Below are 20,208 nucleotides of genomic sequence, written 5' to 3'. Positions count from 1 at the left end.
GCAAACAAATGCAATCAAAACAAGAAAAATGGTAATAACAATTATAACAAAGGCTCAAAACAGCACATTTATATCACTTTACTAACCAACAAAACTTACCAGAGCCTATTTTTACATTTCTAATTTGATAAACAACACATCTACCAAGAATCTGTACACCTCAAATATATACCAACCATACAATGAAATCATGATCAATCACCTCATTTGCAACAAACTGTTGCACCACCCACCTCTACCCTTCACCTATACACTCCTAAAACCAAACTGAACCGCCCATACACGTCTTTAAATTATATATTCAAAACCGCTTGAGAACAATCTCAAACTGTACATCCCAGGTGTCAGTACCTTACTATACAACCATTAAGAACCCCGCGAGTCAGTTTGTCATTCGGGTTGAAAGTAGCTATCATAAATAGACAACCGATCAAACGCATCATAATTAGCTCTCAAACCAAGAAACTGACTCTCGAGTTGAGCACAACTAGAATCGGGCCACTTACATCCGCCATCTCGAGTCCGTTGCGGGCACAGATTTTCACAAACTCTAAAAATCGGATTCTCTGAAACATCATCATCTTCATCAGCTGTTAAGGTAACCGATAGAGGCGCTTCCGTCTTTTCATCATATGCGTTTGGACTGCCTCTGGTTGAACGGGACGAGGTTAATCTTTCAGGTAGGTTATTTAAATTGCTTTCAATGTTGATTGTGCAGTCATCATTTCCTGACACATGTATTCTACACCCGAGAGATTGTATTGCTCGTTTTATAATATCGTTTTCCCGGTTGGCTTTTCTTGCCAGATTCAAGGCTGTGCTACTGATTTGTTTCTCGTTGCGTATTTCAGCTTTTACGGCTTCCATTGCGGCAATCGTTTCTCGGGCTTTACTTTCAGCAATATCCTTCGCCTGTTAATATTAATTGAAAAAAAAAATACAAGCATTAAGAGACCAAAGTGTTTAACTGCCAAACTACAAAACTGACACGTATGGATCTCAAACCAGCCAACTTTCCTTAGTTTGGGCGGTTCCGTCAGCTTCAATTAGGGCTGTAAACAAACCAAACGTTCAGCGGGAAGTTCGCTTACGTTCATTTGATTAACAAAGAAACGAACAAAAAACTTTCATTCGGTTAACAAAATTAACGAACATAAACAGAGGCTGTGTTCGTGAACTTTCGGCAATGTGTTCATTTATGTTCGTTATTATACATTTGTTTACACCAGTTCATGTTCGTTTGTTTATATTCGGTCACTAAAAGGTTTTCATATTTTATATTTTTAAAATTTTAGTTTTTTATTCTTACATTTGCAGTTTATTTTAATTAGTTTACAATCTTAACTTTTACACTAGAACCCCTAGTACTTAAATTTATATTTATTTTGGGTGATTATGTCCCATACTTGAGTTTAAGAATGTTTATTTATATTGATCAAATTAGCATATGTTGGTATGTGTGTGTTTATGAAATCAGCAAAACTCATTTCCTTAATGAATGAAGACAAGCAAGGAATTTCATTCGCTTTGTGTAACCGTTCGCTTAACCAATAAATGCTTAACGAACAAACACATATAACGTCTAGTACTCTAGTTCGGTTCGATTAGTTTACACCCTGGTTTCAACGGTTTTGAACACCGCTGAATTATATCAACTGAAGTAACTATCAAACATCAAAGAGGACATTAACAGGAATTAATAAGGGGTTATATCAATTACCTTTTGAAGTTCAGCGATTCTCTCCACCAAACTCCTACATTGAGCTTCAACCTCACCAGCTTGAGCTTCTGCAGGACACGACCACCTCAGATGAAAATGGGGCCACAATGTCGGAGCTAAGGCGGCAGCTGGCGGTAATAAAGGACCATCATGTTTAGATGGGTCATAAAAGAGGTTGTAGTGCACGTGAGAACTCCCCCCTGAAGCACGCATGTCGTCTAAATACATCCATAAGCATCCACATGCATCAGATACACCATATTGTTCTCTTTCCTTCTCACTGAAAATTAACATATAACAGTCTTAGGGTTAATTACTGTTAGTTGTGATGTTCTGACACAAAGAGTTGGGTTCGTTATACTTGCCTATTGCACAAGAAGTTCCCAAAACGACAAGAAAGCGAGCAATCCAAAAAATCAACCAAATAAGCCTGCAAATGACAATAATTATAACTGATTTGACAAAAGTAGTTAAACAAATATGTCAAAGAACACAGTCCATTAATGAAAGATACATACCGATGAGAACTCGAATTCAAAAGGGTACATTCGCAATAGCTGAGAGACACAGTCAATCCACTGTCAAATGAAACACAGGTGAACTGGTTAACGCCTTAATGGTTCAGTTACATCAGTATAATGATATCGAAGTTATAAGATTTAGACTAGCAAATGAACCGAACGAATACGAACAGAGCATATCTGTGTTTGTTAGTTTGATTTTAACTAAACAAATGATCGAACACGAACAATTAAAGGAACGAGATTTTCTTGTTGGTGTTCATGTTCGTTTGTTAAGAAAATGCGAGTGCCATGTTCATTAAAAAAGTGAATGTGTTTTTGTTCGTTTACGTTTGTTCATTTAAAGTATAAACGAATGGTTCCACGAACAAACATAACTGAACATAGATGAACGAACATAACAGAGCTAAAACCGATTAAAAGTAAATGTGAACAGTGTGTTGGGCCTAAAATGTTATTAAAACTAGACTAAATTGTAATGCGTCTAAAGTACTTGTATACATATTAATGAATGTCAACGAACGAATCGCAAACTTATAAACATAAACAGAGGAACATCAACAAATGTAAATGAATGTTCACAAACATAGATGAACGAATGAGACATGTGTTCCCGTTCGTTCGCTTATTAAATTAACGACCTTCCCGCCGCACAGTTTATGAACGATTCACCGAACGTTCGGTTCATTCACAAGCCCTAATAAGATTGCTTAACATTTCTACCAAACCAGATAGAAAAGATATGCATACAAAAAAGGCCCACCTGAAGAAATATTGGAGAATAATTATTTGAAGTTTGTGTCTGATTAGGCATTGGAGATTGGGACGGGAATGTGCCAGGTTGCTGTCGCATAGGTGACGACGCGAGATTTGTGCCTGAAGACTGCCTCGGTAATTCTGAACCACTCCCAGATAAGCCTGCCATTCCAGCTCGTTCTGCAAATGGATGTCCAAATGCAAGCCAATCTTTTTCCACAAGCGCCTGCATCAAAATAAAGATTTTTTAAAAAATGAACTATTTTTTATTAGCTGACAAGACATAAAACATACCTGAAATCCCTTAAAGGTGCGATAATATGGATCAAGTAACAAACTTGCAAGAGCAACTAGCTGGCTTGTTCTGTCCCATCCATCACTTCACAAAAACAATTACATCATTACATGTTATTCAAGCAGAATAATAGCTTACAAGCCACGAGTGATGCTGATGTGTACCTGCAATGAACAAGCACAGTTGCTGACTCGATTGCAACACGAGCAGCAATCCAAGCAGAGCCCGCCAGCACATTCTGGATGTGTATTAACCAACCACTGTCACCAAGTGTTGAAACAGACGCAGACATACTGGTGAGATTACCTCCGCCCCATGACCATCCACCATGTCTCTGTCATATAAAAGTCTCAGATAACATATATTCTTAACCTTAGAGTTGACTTTTGGGGATTATACCAAGAATGATGACATTCCATCTGATGATCTGGTTCCATGTGTATCCAAATAGTCTCTGAGACGAACAAGACTCTCTCTCATGGCATGAATATTATCTATCCCAAAGAATACAATCTACATAAACGAGCACGTGGTCTGTTTTATAACATAGACTGACATGACAAACAAACATATTATTTAGGTCAAACCTTTGACAGACCTCAGACTGGAAATAATTGGAAGATGACTCTGAACCACCTCCCATTGCTCCATTTGCTAAAGCATTCTTTCTAGGTCTTGCATCAGCAATATATAACTTCCTAGAAAAAAGAATAGAATGATATAAAATGTTTTATAATAAAATGATTTACTTCAAACAACAAATTAGTGAGAAAATATTGAATAAAATAGAAAACCTATTTTACCTGCGCCCTCTTATTCCACCAGGAAGTTCAGTACAGAGAGCACCAACCAGATTCTCGTCAGCATTGCTGCAATAAAAGTAAACATTTTTTCAAAAATATTACCATGCATGCATTAGGAGTTACAAGGCAAATTTACACCAACCTTCGCATATTCATCATCAGACCAACCAATGGCTGGGAGGATCGTGCAAGAACAGCTCCAGTGCCTGCATACCATTGAACAAAAGTATATTTGTTAAAGACTTAATTACTTAAAGACTGTACAAAATGTCAAAAGATGACTACTGTTAAAATTGAAAAAAAAAATCCCGAACTTACGTCTATCACACCATGATATTACAGGCAAACGACAACGTGCACGAAATTTACAAGCTTGCAGCACATCCTCGTCTCTGAAAATCAATAAACAAATGCCAGATTGTAGGACAAGTTATAATCATCATTTTTTTCATAACTTGAAGTTTGAACTAGAACATGTCTTACCTAATTGATTTTGGTAATAACAGAGAGAATGGGTAAGTTGAACACATTTCATAAGTTGCATTAATGTCACTAATCCTCCACCAGTTATTAGACGTTGTGAAAGAACCATTTTCGATGGTGCTTAATGATGAATGACGTGATTCCACACCAAGAAGCCGTAAGTATTCATTAACTAAACGCACTCTAGGGCTGATATTGCTGAATCTTGATGGGCCAGAAGAAAATGCATACAGATCCCAGAGCCTTGTGGGCCATGCGCACCTCAGTAATGCTTCAAAGACAGCACGCCTCTGCAAAAATCATGAATTTATTAAAGTATTGTTGAGAATGATTGGTTTCAATATAAAAACTGGAATATAAATGAGTTGTTAAACAGCTGCAAATTTTAGTTAGATGGCTTTAAGCTGTCATTACATAATTTACCTGTTTAGTTCGAGGCCGAAAAGCAAATATAATAATCCTCATATCTTTTCCTGCAAAACGGAAGGCATGAACATGTAGATCTCTTAGCTCACATGCACTTAGCACATAATTAAAAATCATACCCTATAATCAACCCTAAACAGCCAACATAATGTTATACTAAATTTGGTTAATTATTAAGTCCAGTCTGAAAACTTGAGCTTTCAACTTATCACTTTTAGTTATATAACATTAATACCAATTTCACAATTAAAATATCAGGATAGTCATGCAAAGCCAGTAACTTTTTAGAAAACAGATTTTAGAAACAGTTATCGGGTGAAGTCAGACATTGCATCGACAACAAGCGATGACATATGACATTACAAGAATAGAAACAGTATGGCATACCGATAACCTGAAGAAGCCGTCGTGTAGGAGTCTTATCAGATTGCCTAGGTCCTGACTGCTGCTTTATTACCTATATATCATCATAACAGAATAAAAATAAATCAGTATAAGATGAACAAAAAAGAATCTAGTGGCTACTGACCCTTTAAAATTATAACAAAATTTTAGTGCTGCTAAAAATGTATACATAATCATTGGCTGGAAGAAGAAAATAGTGTATTAGCAAGTTAACAATCGACACGTTCAAATTAAAACAAAACTTATATATCTTGTAGTTTAAAGCAATTGCAAGGTTACAATTAAAACAGGAATTTGAAACAGATAAGCATGATGCTATCTGATTTTTGGGAATGAACAAACCGGGATCTAATGTAGGTAAAACTATTTAATTATATTTTATCACTTCTCTTGAAAATTGAGTCCCTACAAATTATATGGGAACAGCATAACATCATATTGAAAAGGTAATGTCAAAAGAAAAGGTACTAGAAAATGTAACATCTACCTTTTGGTAAGATTTCAATACACAATTACCTATTGACCCATTAGCAACTAATACAAGATATTAGTGTGATTAACTGTGGTCCACATGCTCTCTCCATTTCGTCTTATTTAGGGGATTTTTGGTATTTGTTATGTGTCAACATTATTAAACAATATCTCAAGTTGGGAGTTCAATTATGGATCTTCCGATTCATCCTAGTCCTCTAAATTCTAATATTCTATTTTTCAAGCTTTCGGGTTACCCGATATGTATGTCCATGTGTGTGCATATGTTAAGACTTAATAATAAATATACACATACAGATACATATATGTGTAATTGTGTATTAACATTCAACAACATGGTTTCCTATGTTTTCCTTAGTTGCTAAAGAGCTATGACTGCTATCATAAGCAGTTAATGAGGAAAAATATCGGATATCAGTCAAGGAGTGATATTTGAGATATTGGTTATCGTGGTGAGATATTGGTGGGATATAGGTAATTTTAATATCATGTAAAATTCATATATATATATATATATAGCAATTTAACACTAATAAATTCAGTATCTCTCCTACCAATAACAATATAACCTTTTGCAACTTGCAAAACACTAACAATTGTAGCAAGTAGGAACTGATGAAGACTTAAAAAACTAACATTGAACATTAAAAAATGATAATTAAGACTTAAAACGGGAATATCGATGATATATCAGTCAAATATCGGTCAATATCGCCAATATTATCGGTACCGATATTCTGACTGATATTTTGGCCAATATTTTACCCAGGGATCGATGACAGATATATTGGTGATATCGACTGCATAGCTGCTATGAAAACTGCAAGCTTTCCATTACTCTTAGTTGTATTTCCAGATTATGATTGAATCTAGAACTCAACTACATTCTTGTCCAACAATCAGCATAAACAGAATTTACGAGATTTGTTATAAGTTTTAACCAGAAAACCTGCTTATGATTGCGTCAATTTTAGAATATTAGCTAACCTGAACATGAAATGTGCTCTCTTAGATATATTACCATGTGGTTGGAAAAACTGAACTAATCTTGGCATGAAAGCTGTATATTGTATTTTGATGATATTAATCTCTGTACAGGGGGACTCTATATGTAGAGCCATATCAAGCTAATAATAGTAAGAGATAATTTACAATCATTAACATATATAGAACTATAATCTATAATCACTGTCTAATATTCCCCCTCAAGCTAAGGCCAGGGAGCGACCTGTAGCTTGGATCTAAGAAGCAGGAACTGTTGTGACGAAAGAGGCTTTGTGAACACATCTGCAATTTGATCATCTGTCTTGATATACTGAACCGAAAGCTGTTTTCGAGCAACTCTTTCCCTGACATAATGAAAATCAATCTCTACGTGTTTTGTGCGAGCATGAAAAACCGGATTAGCTGAAAGGTAGGTGGCACCAAGATTGTCACACCACAAAATAGGAACTGTTGTCATAGATACATGAAGTTCCTTTAGAAGCGCCTCTAACCATGATAACTCAAGAACCGTGTCTGCTTTGTATTCAGACTCTGTAGATGACCGAGAGACAGTACGTTGTTTACGAGCACACCACGAGATGAGATTAGATCCAAGGTAGACAGCAAATCCCCCCGTGGACCGAAGGTCATCGAGACAACCAGCCCAGTCTGCATCAGAAAAGGCTGTGAGAGATGGATTGGAGGCATCCGTGTATGCGTGGATGATAGGGGCTGATTTTTGTTGAATCAGGAGACCGAAATGAGTAGTTCCTTGAAGGTACCGGAGAATTCTTTAGACGGCTATAGGTATATTGTAGAGGTGGGGTTGGATGGGTGTTGGGTGGAGCTGAGGTGTTAGGTTCGGTGGTGGTAGGTGTTTGGGTAGGAACGGGGAAATCTTGTGTTGGGCTTGTTGCATCTGGGGCAGGAACTATGTTGGTGGGTGTTGTGTGTTGGGCCATGGATGAAGGAGATGAATTAGCTGAGTTATTTTTAGGGATGTGTGATGGGTCGTCTGGTGTATTTAAATTTGATAGGCTGGATGGTTCATGTAGGGCAGGGGCTGGATAGGATGAAAAATATGGATCTGGTGAGGGTGTAGTAATTGGAGAGGAAGGCTGGAGAATAGGAAAAAGTACTTCATTAAACCGTACATGTCGAGCAACATAAATACGGTCAGTAGTGGGGTCAAGGCAAATATACCCGTGGTGAGAGGGGCTGTACCCTAAAAATATACAGGGTAGGGAGAGAAAATCCATCTTGTGTGGCTTGTATGGGCGAAGGTGAGGGAAACAATGGCATCCAAAAACACGTAAGAAGGACAGATCAGGTTTGCGGTTAAAAAGATGCTCAAAGGGAGATATGTTTGATGATGTGCGAGAAGGCATGCGGTTTATCAAGTATGTGGCGGTCTCAAAGGCAAAGTTCCAGAAACGCATTGGAACACCATATTGTGCCAAGAGGGTGAGACCGGTTTCCACCACATGACGGTGGCGTCTTTCAACAAATCCGTTTTGTTCACTTGTATGAGGGCAAGAGAGACGATGTAAAATCCCAAGAGTTGTGAAAAAGGAGGATAGGCTTCGAAACTCCCCGCCCCAATCTGTTTGGACGGACTTGAGTTGTGTTTTAAATTGTCGTTCGGCCATTGTATGGAATTGTTTGAAGGTTCTGAAGACATTAGATTTTTGTTTTATGGGAAATAGCCACATGTATCTGGTATAATGATCAACACAAAGTAGAAAATAACGATGACCATAAAAAGAAGTAACGGGAGCGGGTCCCCAAACATCACAATAAACCAAATCCAAGACATGTGTACTTTTATAATTAGAAGAAGATAAATGCAGTTTTGAAGACTTCCCCATAGGACACGAATTACAAAAAGGAAAAAACATATTTATTTGTAACAGGAAGGTAATTTTTGGAAATCATAGACCGTAAAAGCTCCGGGTGGGGATGTCCAAGTCTTTGATGCCAAGTTGTTGGGGAAGCTCGAACTGCGGAAAAGGCAAAATTGGAAACTGGATGAAACTTTGGCAAGCAAAACGAGTAGAGACCATCCTTACTTGAACCCATGAGGAGGATAGTTTGGGTAGCCGTATCCTTCACACAAAAAAAGGTAGAGTGAAATTCAAAGAATACATGATTGTCTTCGCAAAAACGTTGTACGGAAAGAAGATTTCGTTTGATTTGTGGAACATGTAGAATTTTTGAATAGAAAGGGTTTTGTTTGGCGAATTAAATGTGGTAGAAGCAATATGAAGAATAGGTAAACCTTTGCCATTACCAACAAGTCGTGTATCCTTACCATTATAAGGTTCAAAGTTGTCAGAGCCGCTGAGATCGGGTGCCACGTGACTATTTGCACAGCAACCATGAAGATGATGATTGTGAACGCTGATCAGCATAGTTTGCTTGTGGAGCCTGTCTTGGTGCACGATTGGGACAGAGTGATGGAATGTGTGCAATGCCACACCTGTTGCATGAACCATAGATTGTATTCTAATTAGTTGCCTAAGCAAATCTGGAATTGTTACCTGTGGTGTTTGGGTTGTTTTGATTGTTGTTGTTGTAGGATTGGTTGGCGTTGTAAGATTGATTGTTGTTGTAGTTTCCACGACCATGTCGATTAGAGGAACCACGGTTGCGGTTGGTTGGTCCACGAGTGGTATAAAAACCCTGATTCGGCTGTTGTGCAGGTTGCACGGTAAACCCTAATTTGTCATCAACTGTTGAAGAAATTGTACTGTTTCAGGCGGAAGCTGGAATCCGGTGGAAGAGGCTGAGGCTGAATCACGGCTGTTGGTAGCCATGAAGGCTTGAGTAGCAGCAATTGTGGGATCAGACTTCTTTGTCATGTAGTCGTAATCAGCAATCAGTCCAGGAAGTTCCAAAAGAGCAACAGGAGGCTGTCTTGCAATCAAGGTAGATTTCAACGAATTGTATTCTTCCCTAAGACCCGCAATAATTAGCATAACGACATCTTTTTCTTTCATAGGCTCACCAATGTTTGCTAAAGCATCTGAATACTCTTGTGCTCGAGTAATATAGGCAGCAGAAGTTTCTTCGGGCTTCATCTCAATCTTGAGCAATTGGGTTTTGAGGGTGTATTCTCGTGAAGATGTATGTGGTGCATAAGCACGTTCCAAGGACAGCCACAAGTCACGAGAGGTATCACCCTGTACATGCTGGAACGATGCTTCAGAGATCGTTGAAAGCAACAGCATACGGACGTGAGCATCATTTAAGATCCATGCAGAATAATCAGGATTTGGTTGTATTGCAGGCGGCGCTGGATCTTTGTTAGAAGAAGAGTGGACAGTGATGGTTGGACATGGACAAGAAACAGATCCGTCGATATAGCCAAAAAGACTATTGGTGATGAGGAAGGGCTGGATCATTGTTTTCCAGTATCCATAATTGGTAGGACTAAGTTTAAACCCGAATTTGTGAGAATTGTGATTAGTTTTCTCCACCGTGGTGAAGGCTATGATGGCCATTGTGGACCGATTGGGAAGAGCAGAGGCCAACCAGAGAAAAATAAAAATAAAAAAAGGAGGAACAAGAGAGGCGGCTGAAATTAGGGTTGGAGCCTGGCTCTGATACCAAACTAATCTTGGTATGAAAGCTGTATATTGTATTTTGATGATATTAATCTCTGTACAGGAGGACTCTATATGTAGAGCCATATCAAGCTAATAATAGTAAGAGATAATTTACAATCATTAACATATATAGAACTATAATCTATAATCACTTTCTAATAAACTGAATTACAAAACTGTGTTTATAACCAAGATATGTAGATATATCTTGGAAATTGACGGTTCAAAATATGTCAAAGCTTTTGCAGCTATACGATTGTCAATCTACAGTTCCTTAATCCTTATTACATACCATGTTCTGACTTCTGAAAAGAGCTCTTGATATGTCACCCTATCCCAGTGTTATTTTAAAAAGGCTAAGTAGGCGACTAAGTGGTGTAGAGGCGTAGAGTTATGTTCACGATTTGAGAATAATTAAGTAACAAATTGAAGATTTTAGTAGTGTTTTGACCTTCTTGACTATAAATTTGTGGCTTCACACAGAACAAAAATTGTTCAACATACCTAACTCGTTCATTTGTTGTTTGTCCTTTCACTTGATTTCGTTCTCTATTATCACACTTTACATATCCTTCAAAGATTTCATTTTTGAGACTCCGCTAAATTCTTTATACAGAAGTAGCAAAACCATTTCATGCTAATAAGTAATAAGATGACCTCTAAACATTGGCAGAAACCCTAAGGCCTAACTAATAACTCAATGCCACAATAGCAATAAATTAAACTTACAATCTTGTTGAATCTTTCAATGGTTGCCAATGGTATAGTTCCTAGTGCAATAATATCCCTGGATCCTTCACTCTGGAAAGTGGAAAACACAAAAAAGAAAGGAAGAAGATATAAGATATAGGAGTGTTTCCAAGTACCAATAAATGCGCGCAGTTCACACAAGCATATATCATATGATGTTTATAGAAACCAGTACATAAAACATGCTGATCAATATTCAATATAAGCAGAAAATGCATGCAAGGGACTGAATGACACAATGAGGAGTGAACACAAATATGATATCAACTAGCTTTCAAATTATGATAGTGTCTAATGCCATACATGCACATCAGAAGTATTTTTTCTGTATGTACTATCAGCAAGATGTAAACTTTCTGGTCCATCAAATACAAGGGTAGTTCTGTATATATTGAGACAGATTTATGGGATTTTTAAACCAATAAAAACAGACCAATAGATCACAAATAGTTTCAAGTCAATCAAATCTATTGCCAAAAAATTGGGGCATGTTTTAAACAAAAACATTTATATAGCAAATCCAACTACCTAGTGGAAGGGAGAAAAACGCCAGTAAATGGAAAACTTACCAAAAAAAGAAGACGGAAATTGGTCACGAACAAGGTACCTGCCTCATCTGTATTAACAAGAACACCATATCCCTAAAACCAAAGAAAGAAAACTCAGAAAAAGCAATTTCATAACAAAGTCAGTGTTATTGAGATCTAAATCAAGAATAAACACCAGGATTTAAGTTTCGTCATGACACCAAAAGTAACACAAAAATCAACTTCAAATGCAATGTTTTTTAAAAAACAGTTGGAAAACAACTTCTGTTTTGTTCATAAATGATTGAATATCAGCAGGTCCTGTATATTGCACATCATTAACTCTTTAACATTGCTCACTAAATAAGGTTATCACACGTGATTAATGGCATATCCTAAGTGACAGTACTTGACATGTTCCCCCGTTATCAATTTGTTGCAGCCTAAGTTGATACATATGTCTAAACTGACAAAGTTCATAAAAAAATTGATAACATATCAGTATCACTTTTACAGGCTCAAACACATGTTAAGACTTTAGACACAATCCGAACCACGATATGTCTAAACACCAACCAGGTTACCGTTCAACATAAAACCGAGATCGATTAATCACTATATTTTCTATAAAAAGTAGTTAAACCTTACACCAAATAACACATGCCATAATAAATTATCAAGTATGCATTAGGTTTCACATTCACACTACATTTCAAATAATCAATCCACACATACAATTGAGTCAATAAGAGTAATTAATTTAATAATTATACATACCTCAGCGAGAACCTCCTCAGCTTCATATAAGAAATCAGACAATCCATGAGGAACAGGCCTGGAAATAGGCTGCTGTAAACAAATTCACATCAATACATTTCCAATTGAGTAGTAATAATAATAAAAGAGTTAGGGTTTGTAATTGTATATACATCAATTTTGGTCCACTCAATAGCGTCCCAACTACCGGCGCCTTCAATGATCCTATCGGAATCATTGAGTCGAGTATCCGACTCACGCACCGAACTTGTCCGTCGATTTCTGTTCATCTCCGCCGTCGATCAATTCAATTATTAATGAATAATGTCAAACCGACAACTGGCTTCTTCTGGTGGTGACGGAGAATAGAAGAGAGAGGAAAATGAGGGATTCTTCTGATTTTCGTACGAGTTTGGTCTTCTCACTTTGTTATTATTATTATTATTATTATCATGGACATATTATTATTATTATTATTATTATTATTATTATTGTTGTTATTTGATAAGACTAATAATATGATTGTTTTTTAAAAAGAGAGAAACGAGTTAAATTTAATATTATAAAAGTACCACGCGGTGGAAACTTGGTTGGTGTCGGTTTGGTAACTTGGTTTTTTATAGCACCGACGCATAAGACTTTGGTAGCAAACGCATGAAATAGTCGTTACGTCGGGCGCTAATGTGTATGTATGTATGTAGAAGTTGTGATGGCCGACGGGAGTGTAGTTCATAATTCATAGCGACCGTTATAATTAATTGTGTATATAATTTACCTAATTTGTTGGTGTTACGTTAACATCTCTGGATTTATTTAATATAGATGTTTGGTGATTTTTTTTTAAGTAGGCTAAAATTTAGGAGACCATGTTCAAAGTGTGTGAAAATAATGATATGAGCGGAGCAACGAACGAGCCTGAGGCAAGGTGGGTTAGTTCGTTGGCTCTCATGTTAGTTGGTATGTTGAATTGCTCGTTTAGCTTTTGTTTAATTTAAGATCCAATTTTTAATATGAGTTACAACCTAAAAGTTAACAAATTACTATGTTACTTTTGTATACAATAATATGTGTATAGAAACATAAAATTCAAATATTTATAAATAAACGAGTTGACTCGATTTTTTGGGAGCCAAACTCGAGCTCAACAGTTTAGCTTGTTAAGATAAATGAGTCAAGCCGGATCGTTTAATATTGAACCTCAAGTACGAGCCCAATCTGGCATGATTCGGCTCGATACATTTACAACTATGATATAACACATTCGTTACAAAACCAAATTCAATATGCAATCGTGATAACCATGTAATATTCTTTTACGTGACGTTTGACATATATAATAACAGTTAGAAAGATAAAATTCAATATGCAATCGTGATAACCATGTAATATTCTTTTACGTGACGTTTGACATATATAATAACAGTTAGAAAGATAGTCTAGTAAACACTTACGTAGGAATCTAAAATCTTATTTATTGTATTTAAAAATAGATATATATTTCACTAGTTCTTATAGTTCTCCATCTAAAGTTTGTGTTCTAATTAACCCGTATATGCTATTATAAGTGTATAATAATGCTCATGACGTATGCTTACTGTTACTTCTAGAGGATTTAAGATTTACAAAAAATAATTATATGAAATAAAAGGCATATTAAATTTAAATAATATTTGAATCAACAACTTTTACAATGAGTGGAGCATATCCGTTACAAGTGGGTCCGGTTAGGTGTTCTCTAGTTATTCAGAGTCACACTCACAACAATATGTGGATTTAAGAAGTTTGTGTTAGAAAGAAAGTGAATCTTTTTAACCTAAAAGTTAAAAGTTGGTCCTCACTCCTCACCCAATCCCAAACACCCATTGTATTAATACCAAATTCCTAAATTATAAACTCATTTGATGAGATTCTTAAATCTACGAGATTCTTTAGACACATCAAATTGTATGAGTATAATTTATTTTTAACAATAAGGTGATGTGTAATGATTAATGCTTTTTAAAGAGTATTTTTCATCAAATAATTAACATCTTTTTTAGTAAAAATAAACCTATCTAATAGTTAATGCTCTTTTAATGGATGAGTGAATGAAATGAATTAAATAGCTCATTACAGTTTCATCGTCTTGTTTGGTTACCATACAAAAAACTATGGATTGAATAATTAATTAATGTTGTTAGACAGACAAAAAAAAAAGGAATAAAATAAAATTGACAGTAAGCGGTGGTAGATAGAGTGGGTGTTGGTGGCGGCGGTGATAGTGGCGAGAGTGGGAGGCGATCGGTGATGGTGGTTGGCGGTGGCATGTAATGTGGCGATGGTGGTTGGCGGTAATGGTGGGGGTGGGGATGTTAGCGATGGTAGTAGAGGGAGGTGATGCGTAGGTTGCGGTGATGGTGGGTGGTGTTGGTGGTTGTGGAAGGTGATGGTGATGGTGGTGGGTGACGGTGGTCGGTGGCGACGAATAGGGGGGTGGAGATGAGTGAGGTGAAAGAGGAGATGGAATGAATAAAAAACAATGATGTGGATGGAATAAATTTTGAGTGTTTTAGCGTGAGTGAAATAGACAATGCAATGGGTGATTTTATTCCCTTAGCCAACCAAACACATTTTTTTTATTCCATTCTCCCTCTCGTTCCTGCATACAAAAGCCACCTTAATCATTACCACTTCAAACCACGAAAGAGCTTCATTGAAAAAACACATATGCCCCTATAATGCCTGATGATGTCCTGAGGAATGATGTAGATGCATTATCCGTTTATCTAACGCCCATGTAATGTCCCATTGTCTTAACTGATAATTTTGACAGGTATGTTGAGAGAATAATTAAACTGACCCACCGGTTTGTGATACGATTCGTTTCATCTGTTAATTTGGTTATGGGCCCGTTAATTCGGTTTTTACGCATCCCTAATCTTAATACATATTACCCAAAAATAGTGTCCTCAAAGAAGTCCTAAATCTTCCGGTCACAAGTATCCACATTTCAAGTAGGCATTTTATCAAACAAATACAACATGTACTCTTTTATCACTCATTAAAAATTTAACTATCATTAACTTCTATGTATTAATTTCACACTCCATAGCTGAGCTTTAGCCGAGTTTCGGCTTGCTTAAGGTTTTTCTCAACATATATAAAATTTAGTAAAAATACATAAGAATTAGTAAATAATAAACAAGCCAAGCTCGAGTTTAAAAAAATGTCACGGGCCAAGTTGTAGCTCTCATAAACCGAAACGAGCTGAGGTTGAGCCTAATGCATGGGCTCGGCTCAAATCATTTACAGTCCTCACTTTAAAGTAGGTAGTGCAAGGTTGGTTCAATTCAGTTATAAGGGCTTAATCATAACTATAACCGAATGGTCGCTTAACTATAGATCGGTGAAATGTCGGTTATGAATTGATTTCAATTAAGTTCGGTTATGTTTTCTATTATTATTGTTTTTTAATCTTCTTGTAATTGGTTCGGTTATGTTTTCTTTTCTTTTTTTTTTAATCTTCTTGAAATTGGTTCGGTTATGATGTTCCGAACTCAATGATTATGATCTTCCAAGCTATATTATAGACTTATAGATAGTTGCAACATAAATTTAGATATTCAAAGCTACAAACGAACGTATAAAAGATGGAAATAAGGGCATAAACTTTGAAAAAAACATAAATATACAAGGTTCAGTTGTTGTTATAGTCAATTAACGAAGACACATTAACCGTAACCATAACCATAACCAAATAGTTAATTAATCATATTCACTTAACCATAACCATCAATTTTGTTCAGTTATTGCTAATAGAGTTGACAAATAAACCGATCAAACGACCCGAAAATCAAACCGAAACCGAACCGGTTTGAAACCGATTATGTAGAAACCGGTTTAAAAACCGATTGAAACGTAGGTTCGGAACCGGTTGGTAATTTGCTCCATCAAACCGGTTAACCAAATCAAAACCCGAATATAAACTGATCATAACCTGGGCAAGAAACCAGTCTCACCTAAACTGAAACTGATCATAAACTAGTTTTGACTTTTGTTGACAAAACCAAAATGGTTTCAACCCAAACCGGTTTGTGCATCTCTAATTGCTTATTTCGATTAGCGTTTTGGTTTTCGGTTATGATTAGGTTTTTATTTGGCCTGATATAAAAGTTTAAATACACAAAACAAATGAAAACAAACTTCTTCTTCTTCTATATGTCCTACCGTCCCTGCAACACCACCATTCTCCGGCGAACCTCCATACTTTCCGGCAACCCAAACCCATCACAAACCACCCACTCTTTCTCCACTATCCTCCAACAAACCAAACAATCACACGCCATTGCTCTCGTCAACGGGCACCTCCCGTACACCATCTCAATCGCCTCAGCTCTAATCCTCCAATACGCCACTTACAGAGACCCATCAACCTCGCACACTCTATTCCACCAATCACTTCCATACACCAATTCACCTTTCTTATGGAACACATTCATACGTTCCAACACCATTGCCGGAGTACACGACGGCTTCAAGGTTTACAATTTAATGATTCGTAGTGACGTCACACCAGATGATCACACTTTCCCATTTGTCTTGAAATTGTGCTCGGATTATTCCGAGGTTCCCAAAGGCAAAGAGGTTCATGGGATGGTTGTTAAGCTCGGGTTCGGGTCGAATGTGTTTGTTCGGAACACGCTTTTGAGGTTTTACGGAGAGTGTTGCGGGTGTTTGAATAGCGCGTTGAAGGTGTTCGATGAAATGCCTCAGAGAGATGTTGTGTCGTGGAACACGCTTATTGCGGTGTGTTCGGGTATGGTTTGTTATGATAAGGTGGGTAATGTGTTTAAGGGGATGATGGATACGGTTAGGCCGAATGTGGTTACTGTTGTGAGTGTTTTGCCAATGTGTGCTGCAACCGAGGACTGGTTGATGACGAGTGAGGTGCACGGGTTTGTTGTGAAGATGGGGTTTGGTTGTCATGTTACGGTGAACAATGCTTTTATTGACGCGTATGGGAAATGTGGTGATTTGAGAGCGTGTCGCCAGATGTTCGATGAAATGCCTGAGAAGAATGATGTTTCGTGGAATGCTGTCATCACGAGTTTAGCTTACGTGGATTATAAACAAGATGCTGTAGGTTTTTTTAAGTCGATGGTCGAAGAAGGTATTGTGCCAAACCCTGTTGCGGTTTCTAGCATTCTTCCGGTTTTGGTTGAACTTGAATATGTTCAATGGGGAATCGAGCTTCACGGGTTTAGTATTCGAAGGGGTATGGAATCTGATATATTTGTAGCCAATTCTTTACTTGATATGTATGCTAAGTTCAATTACCCAGTCAAAGCATCCAATGTGTTTGATAATATTGATCCGAAAAATATTGTTACATGGAACGCCATGGTGGCTAACTATGCTCAAAACGGCTTTGAATCGTTAGCTTTGCATACGGTAACAAGGATGCAAGCTCATGATCAAGTTCCGAATGCTGTAACGTTAACAAATTTACTTCCCGCCTGTGCACGAATCGGGGCTATTTCACATGGAAAACAGGTGCACTCGAGGTCGATTCGAGGTGGTTTTGACTCTCAGTTATTTGTTTCCAATGTACTTGTAGACATGTATGCAACATGTGGTTATTTGAATCTCGCACGAAAAGTTTTTAACGTGTCGTGTAAAGATCGGGTTTCGTATAACACGCTTATATCAGCTTATTCCCATACAAACACTTCTTTCGAGTCGTTAACTTTGTTTCGTGAGTTGTTGTCAGAAGGGCTAGAACCGGATGCTATTTCGTTTTCTAGTGCACTTTCGGCTTGTGCGAATATGGCAGAGATCAAGACTGGTAAGGAGATACACGCAGTTTGTGTGAGAACCCGTTTTTATAATCATCTAATTGTTTCAAACTCGGTTTTGGATCTTTACACGAAATGTGGACGTGTTGATATTGCTCGGAAGGTGTTTGAGGAGATGCCTAAAAGAGATGTGGCTTCATGGAACACGGTTATTATGGGGTATGGAATGCGTGGTGAGATCGATGCTGCAATTAGTATGTTTGAAGCCATGAAAGGCGATAATCGTGATAATGTGAGATGTGATTCGATTACTTATATAGCGGTTTTATCTGTCTGTAGTCATGGAGGGTTAGTTGATTTAGGAAGGAAGTATTTTGAAGAGATGAAGGAACGTAAGATTGAACCGACACAAATGCATTACGCGTGTATGGTTGATCTTTTGGGTCGGGCCGGGCTAATGGGTGAGGCTGTAGAGATGATCAACAGGTTAGGATCGGAGGCGGAGGTGGATGCGAATGTTTGGGGGTCTTTGCTTGGAGCTTGTAGAATTCATGGGAATATTGAGTTGGGTCAGTGGGCTGCGGACCATATATTTAAGCTGAAACCGGGCCATTCGGGTTACTACATGTTGCTTTCGAATATGTATGCCAAAGCGGGAAGATGGTATGAAGCTTATAAGATTAGAGAGTTAATGAAGTTTAGGGGAGTTCAAAAGAATCCTGGTTTTAGTTGTGTTCAGCAAGCTGACAAACATATATATTGATTTTGATGATACTATCAGAAAAGTTATTACTTTTTAGGGTAGTGGTATGTTTAATAGGAAAACCGTATAATACACTTGTATATAGCGTTGTTTAGATATAATATGAGAGAAAGGGGGGTTAGTGGTGGTATAACGGTCTTATGTGTTAAACTAATAGTTACAAGTGTTGATTTGGTTCTAACAGTTCCTACTTAAAAAGTTGGTTTTGTATTAAACGTCACCGCATCAACAACTATACCCAATAAATCCCAACAAAACACTTTCTGACCCAACAAAACTGCTTAAAGCAGTATCCATTTCACATTTTACATTTGACAAATAAAAAAATAACTTTTTTTAACCCACGCGCATTCGTTTCTGTGTCAAAAGTTGTTTGCATAACGTATGTTTATTCTTTTTGTGATCCTTATCTCAAGAAGAATTAGGAGACGGGTAGACATTCATGTCGCGTACCCATAACTGTTATATGCGCTGCGTGTAAAAACACTAGTGTATGGTGATAGACGTCTACCATGTGCAGCAAAAAGACAACTCACGAAAAACACTATAGGCAAGTTGCATTTCATTCAAGGAAATACGTAAATAAGCAAAACGATGGAGTAAATACATCACCCAAGCACATTCAAGCAAATGGCTATTATTATATCTACAACTGTTATAACCTTTTTGTAAAACAACATTATGCTCTGTCAAACAAAGTCCAACAAAACCCGGTGTATTATACATGACATACATATTCCTTATGTCTCCTTCTGGCAAGCTTTTAACCAATGTTGGACCACCAACCAAGAGGACTGTAAGGAACAATCCGATTCGGTACCGACGGTACCGTACCAATACTGAATTTGCTCATCATCCCTAGTTAGGAGCAATATCATCCTAGAAATCTCGTGACCATAACGACCACTCTTCAAAATAGCAAACACATTTTTGGTTAGTTTTTATTTCTGACTCAATAAAACCCGTTTTGACCCAATAAAAAAACGAACATATTTGTAGACAGTAAAAGCCAAAAAATTTTTGACCAGTTCAAAAAATGCTCACACGCGCAGGTGGGTTATCTATTGTGTCTGATGGCATAGAAAAACCATAGTGATATACATCGGACGTAAGCTTCTATATACACATGGGTTGATGCTTTCTTA

General features: G+C 37.2%; 2 protein-coding genes across 3 annotated transcripts; one reads left to right on the top strand and one right to left on the bottom strand.

The window, feature by feature from the left end:
- Positions 1-49: 49 nt before the first annotated feature.
- LOC143573616 (phosphatidylinositol-3-phosphatase myotubularin-1-like) lies at positions 50-12,998 on the bottom strand. Of its 2 annotated transcripts, none has more exons than XM_077058447.1 (19): positions 12,700-12,998; positions 12,548-12,619; positions 11,813-11,884; positions 11,223-11,294; positions 5,392-5,461; positions 5,002-5,051; positions 4,579-4,868; positions 4,414-4,487; positions 4,238-4,301; positions 4,096-4,161; positions 3,891-3,990; positions 3,692-3,805; positions 3,457-3,626; positions 3,292-3,376; positions 3,005-3,223; positions 2,239-2,298; positions 2,082-2,150; positions 1,721-1,996; positions 50-912 (listed from the first exon to the last, which is right to left on the bottom strand). In XM_077058447.1, exons 1-19 carry the CDS (start codon positions 12,814-12,816, stop codon positions 391-393), a joined length of 2,562 nt encoding a protein of 853 aa, XP_076914562.1. In that variant the 5' UTR covers positions 12,817-12,998; the 3' UTR covers positions 50-390. The 2 variants fall into 2 exon arrangements, with proteins under 2 accessions (XP_076914562.1, XP_076914563.1); XM_077058448.1 differs by having other exon boundaries at positions 12,548-12,616.
- Positions 12,999-16,716: 3,718 nt separating this feature from the next.
- On the top strand, positions 16,717-19,195 carry LOC143573622 (pentatricopeptide repeat-containing protein At3g57430, chloroplastic-like). The gene is made up of 2 exons (XM_077058452.1): positions 16,717-19,107; positions 19,149-19,195. Exon 1 carries the CDS (start codon positions 16,724-16,726, stop codon positions 19,061-19,063), a length of 2,340 nt encoding a protein of 779 aa, XP_076914567.1. The 5' UTR covers positions 16,717-16,723; the 3' UTR covers positions 19,064-19,107; positions 19,149-19,195.
- The last annotated feature ends 1,013 nt before the right edge of the window (positions 19,196-20,208 follow it).

Source organism: Bidens hawaiensis, unplaced genomic scaffold (assembly GCF_021521415.1).
Source record: "Bidens hawaiensis isolate Kalapana, Puna unplaced genomic scaffold, B.hawaiensis_p1.1 tig00026599_1, whole genome shotgun sequence".
Classification (NCBI taxonomy): Eukaryota; Viridiplantae; Streptophyta; class Magnoliopsida; order Asterales; family Asteraceae; genus Bidens; species Bidens hawaiensis.
Note: the sequence above shows the minus strand (reverse complement) of the source record. Positions and strands in the feature narration are given on the sequence as shown.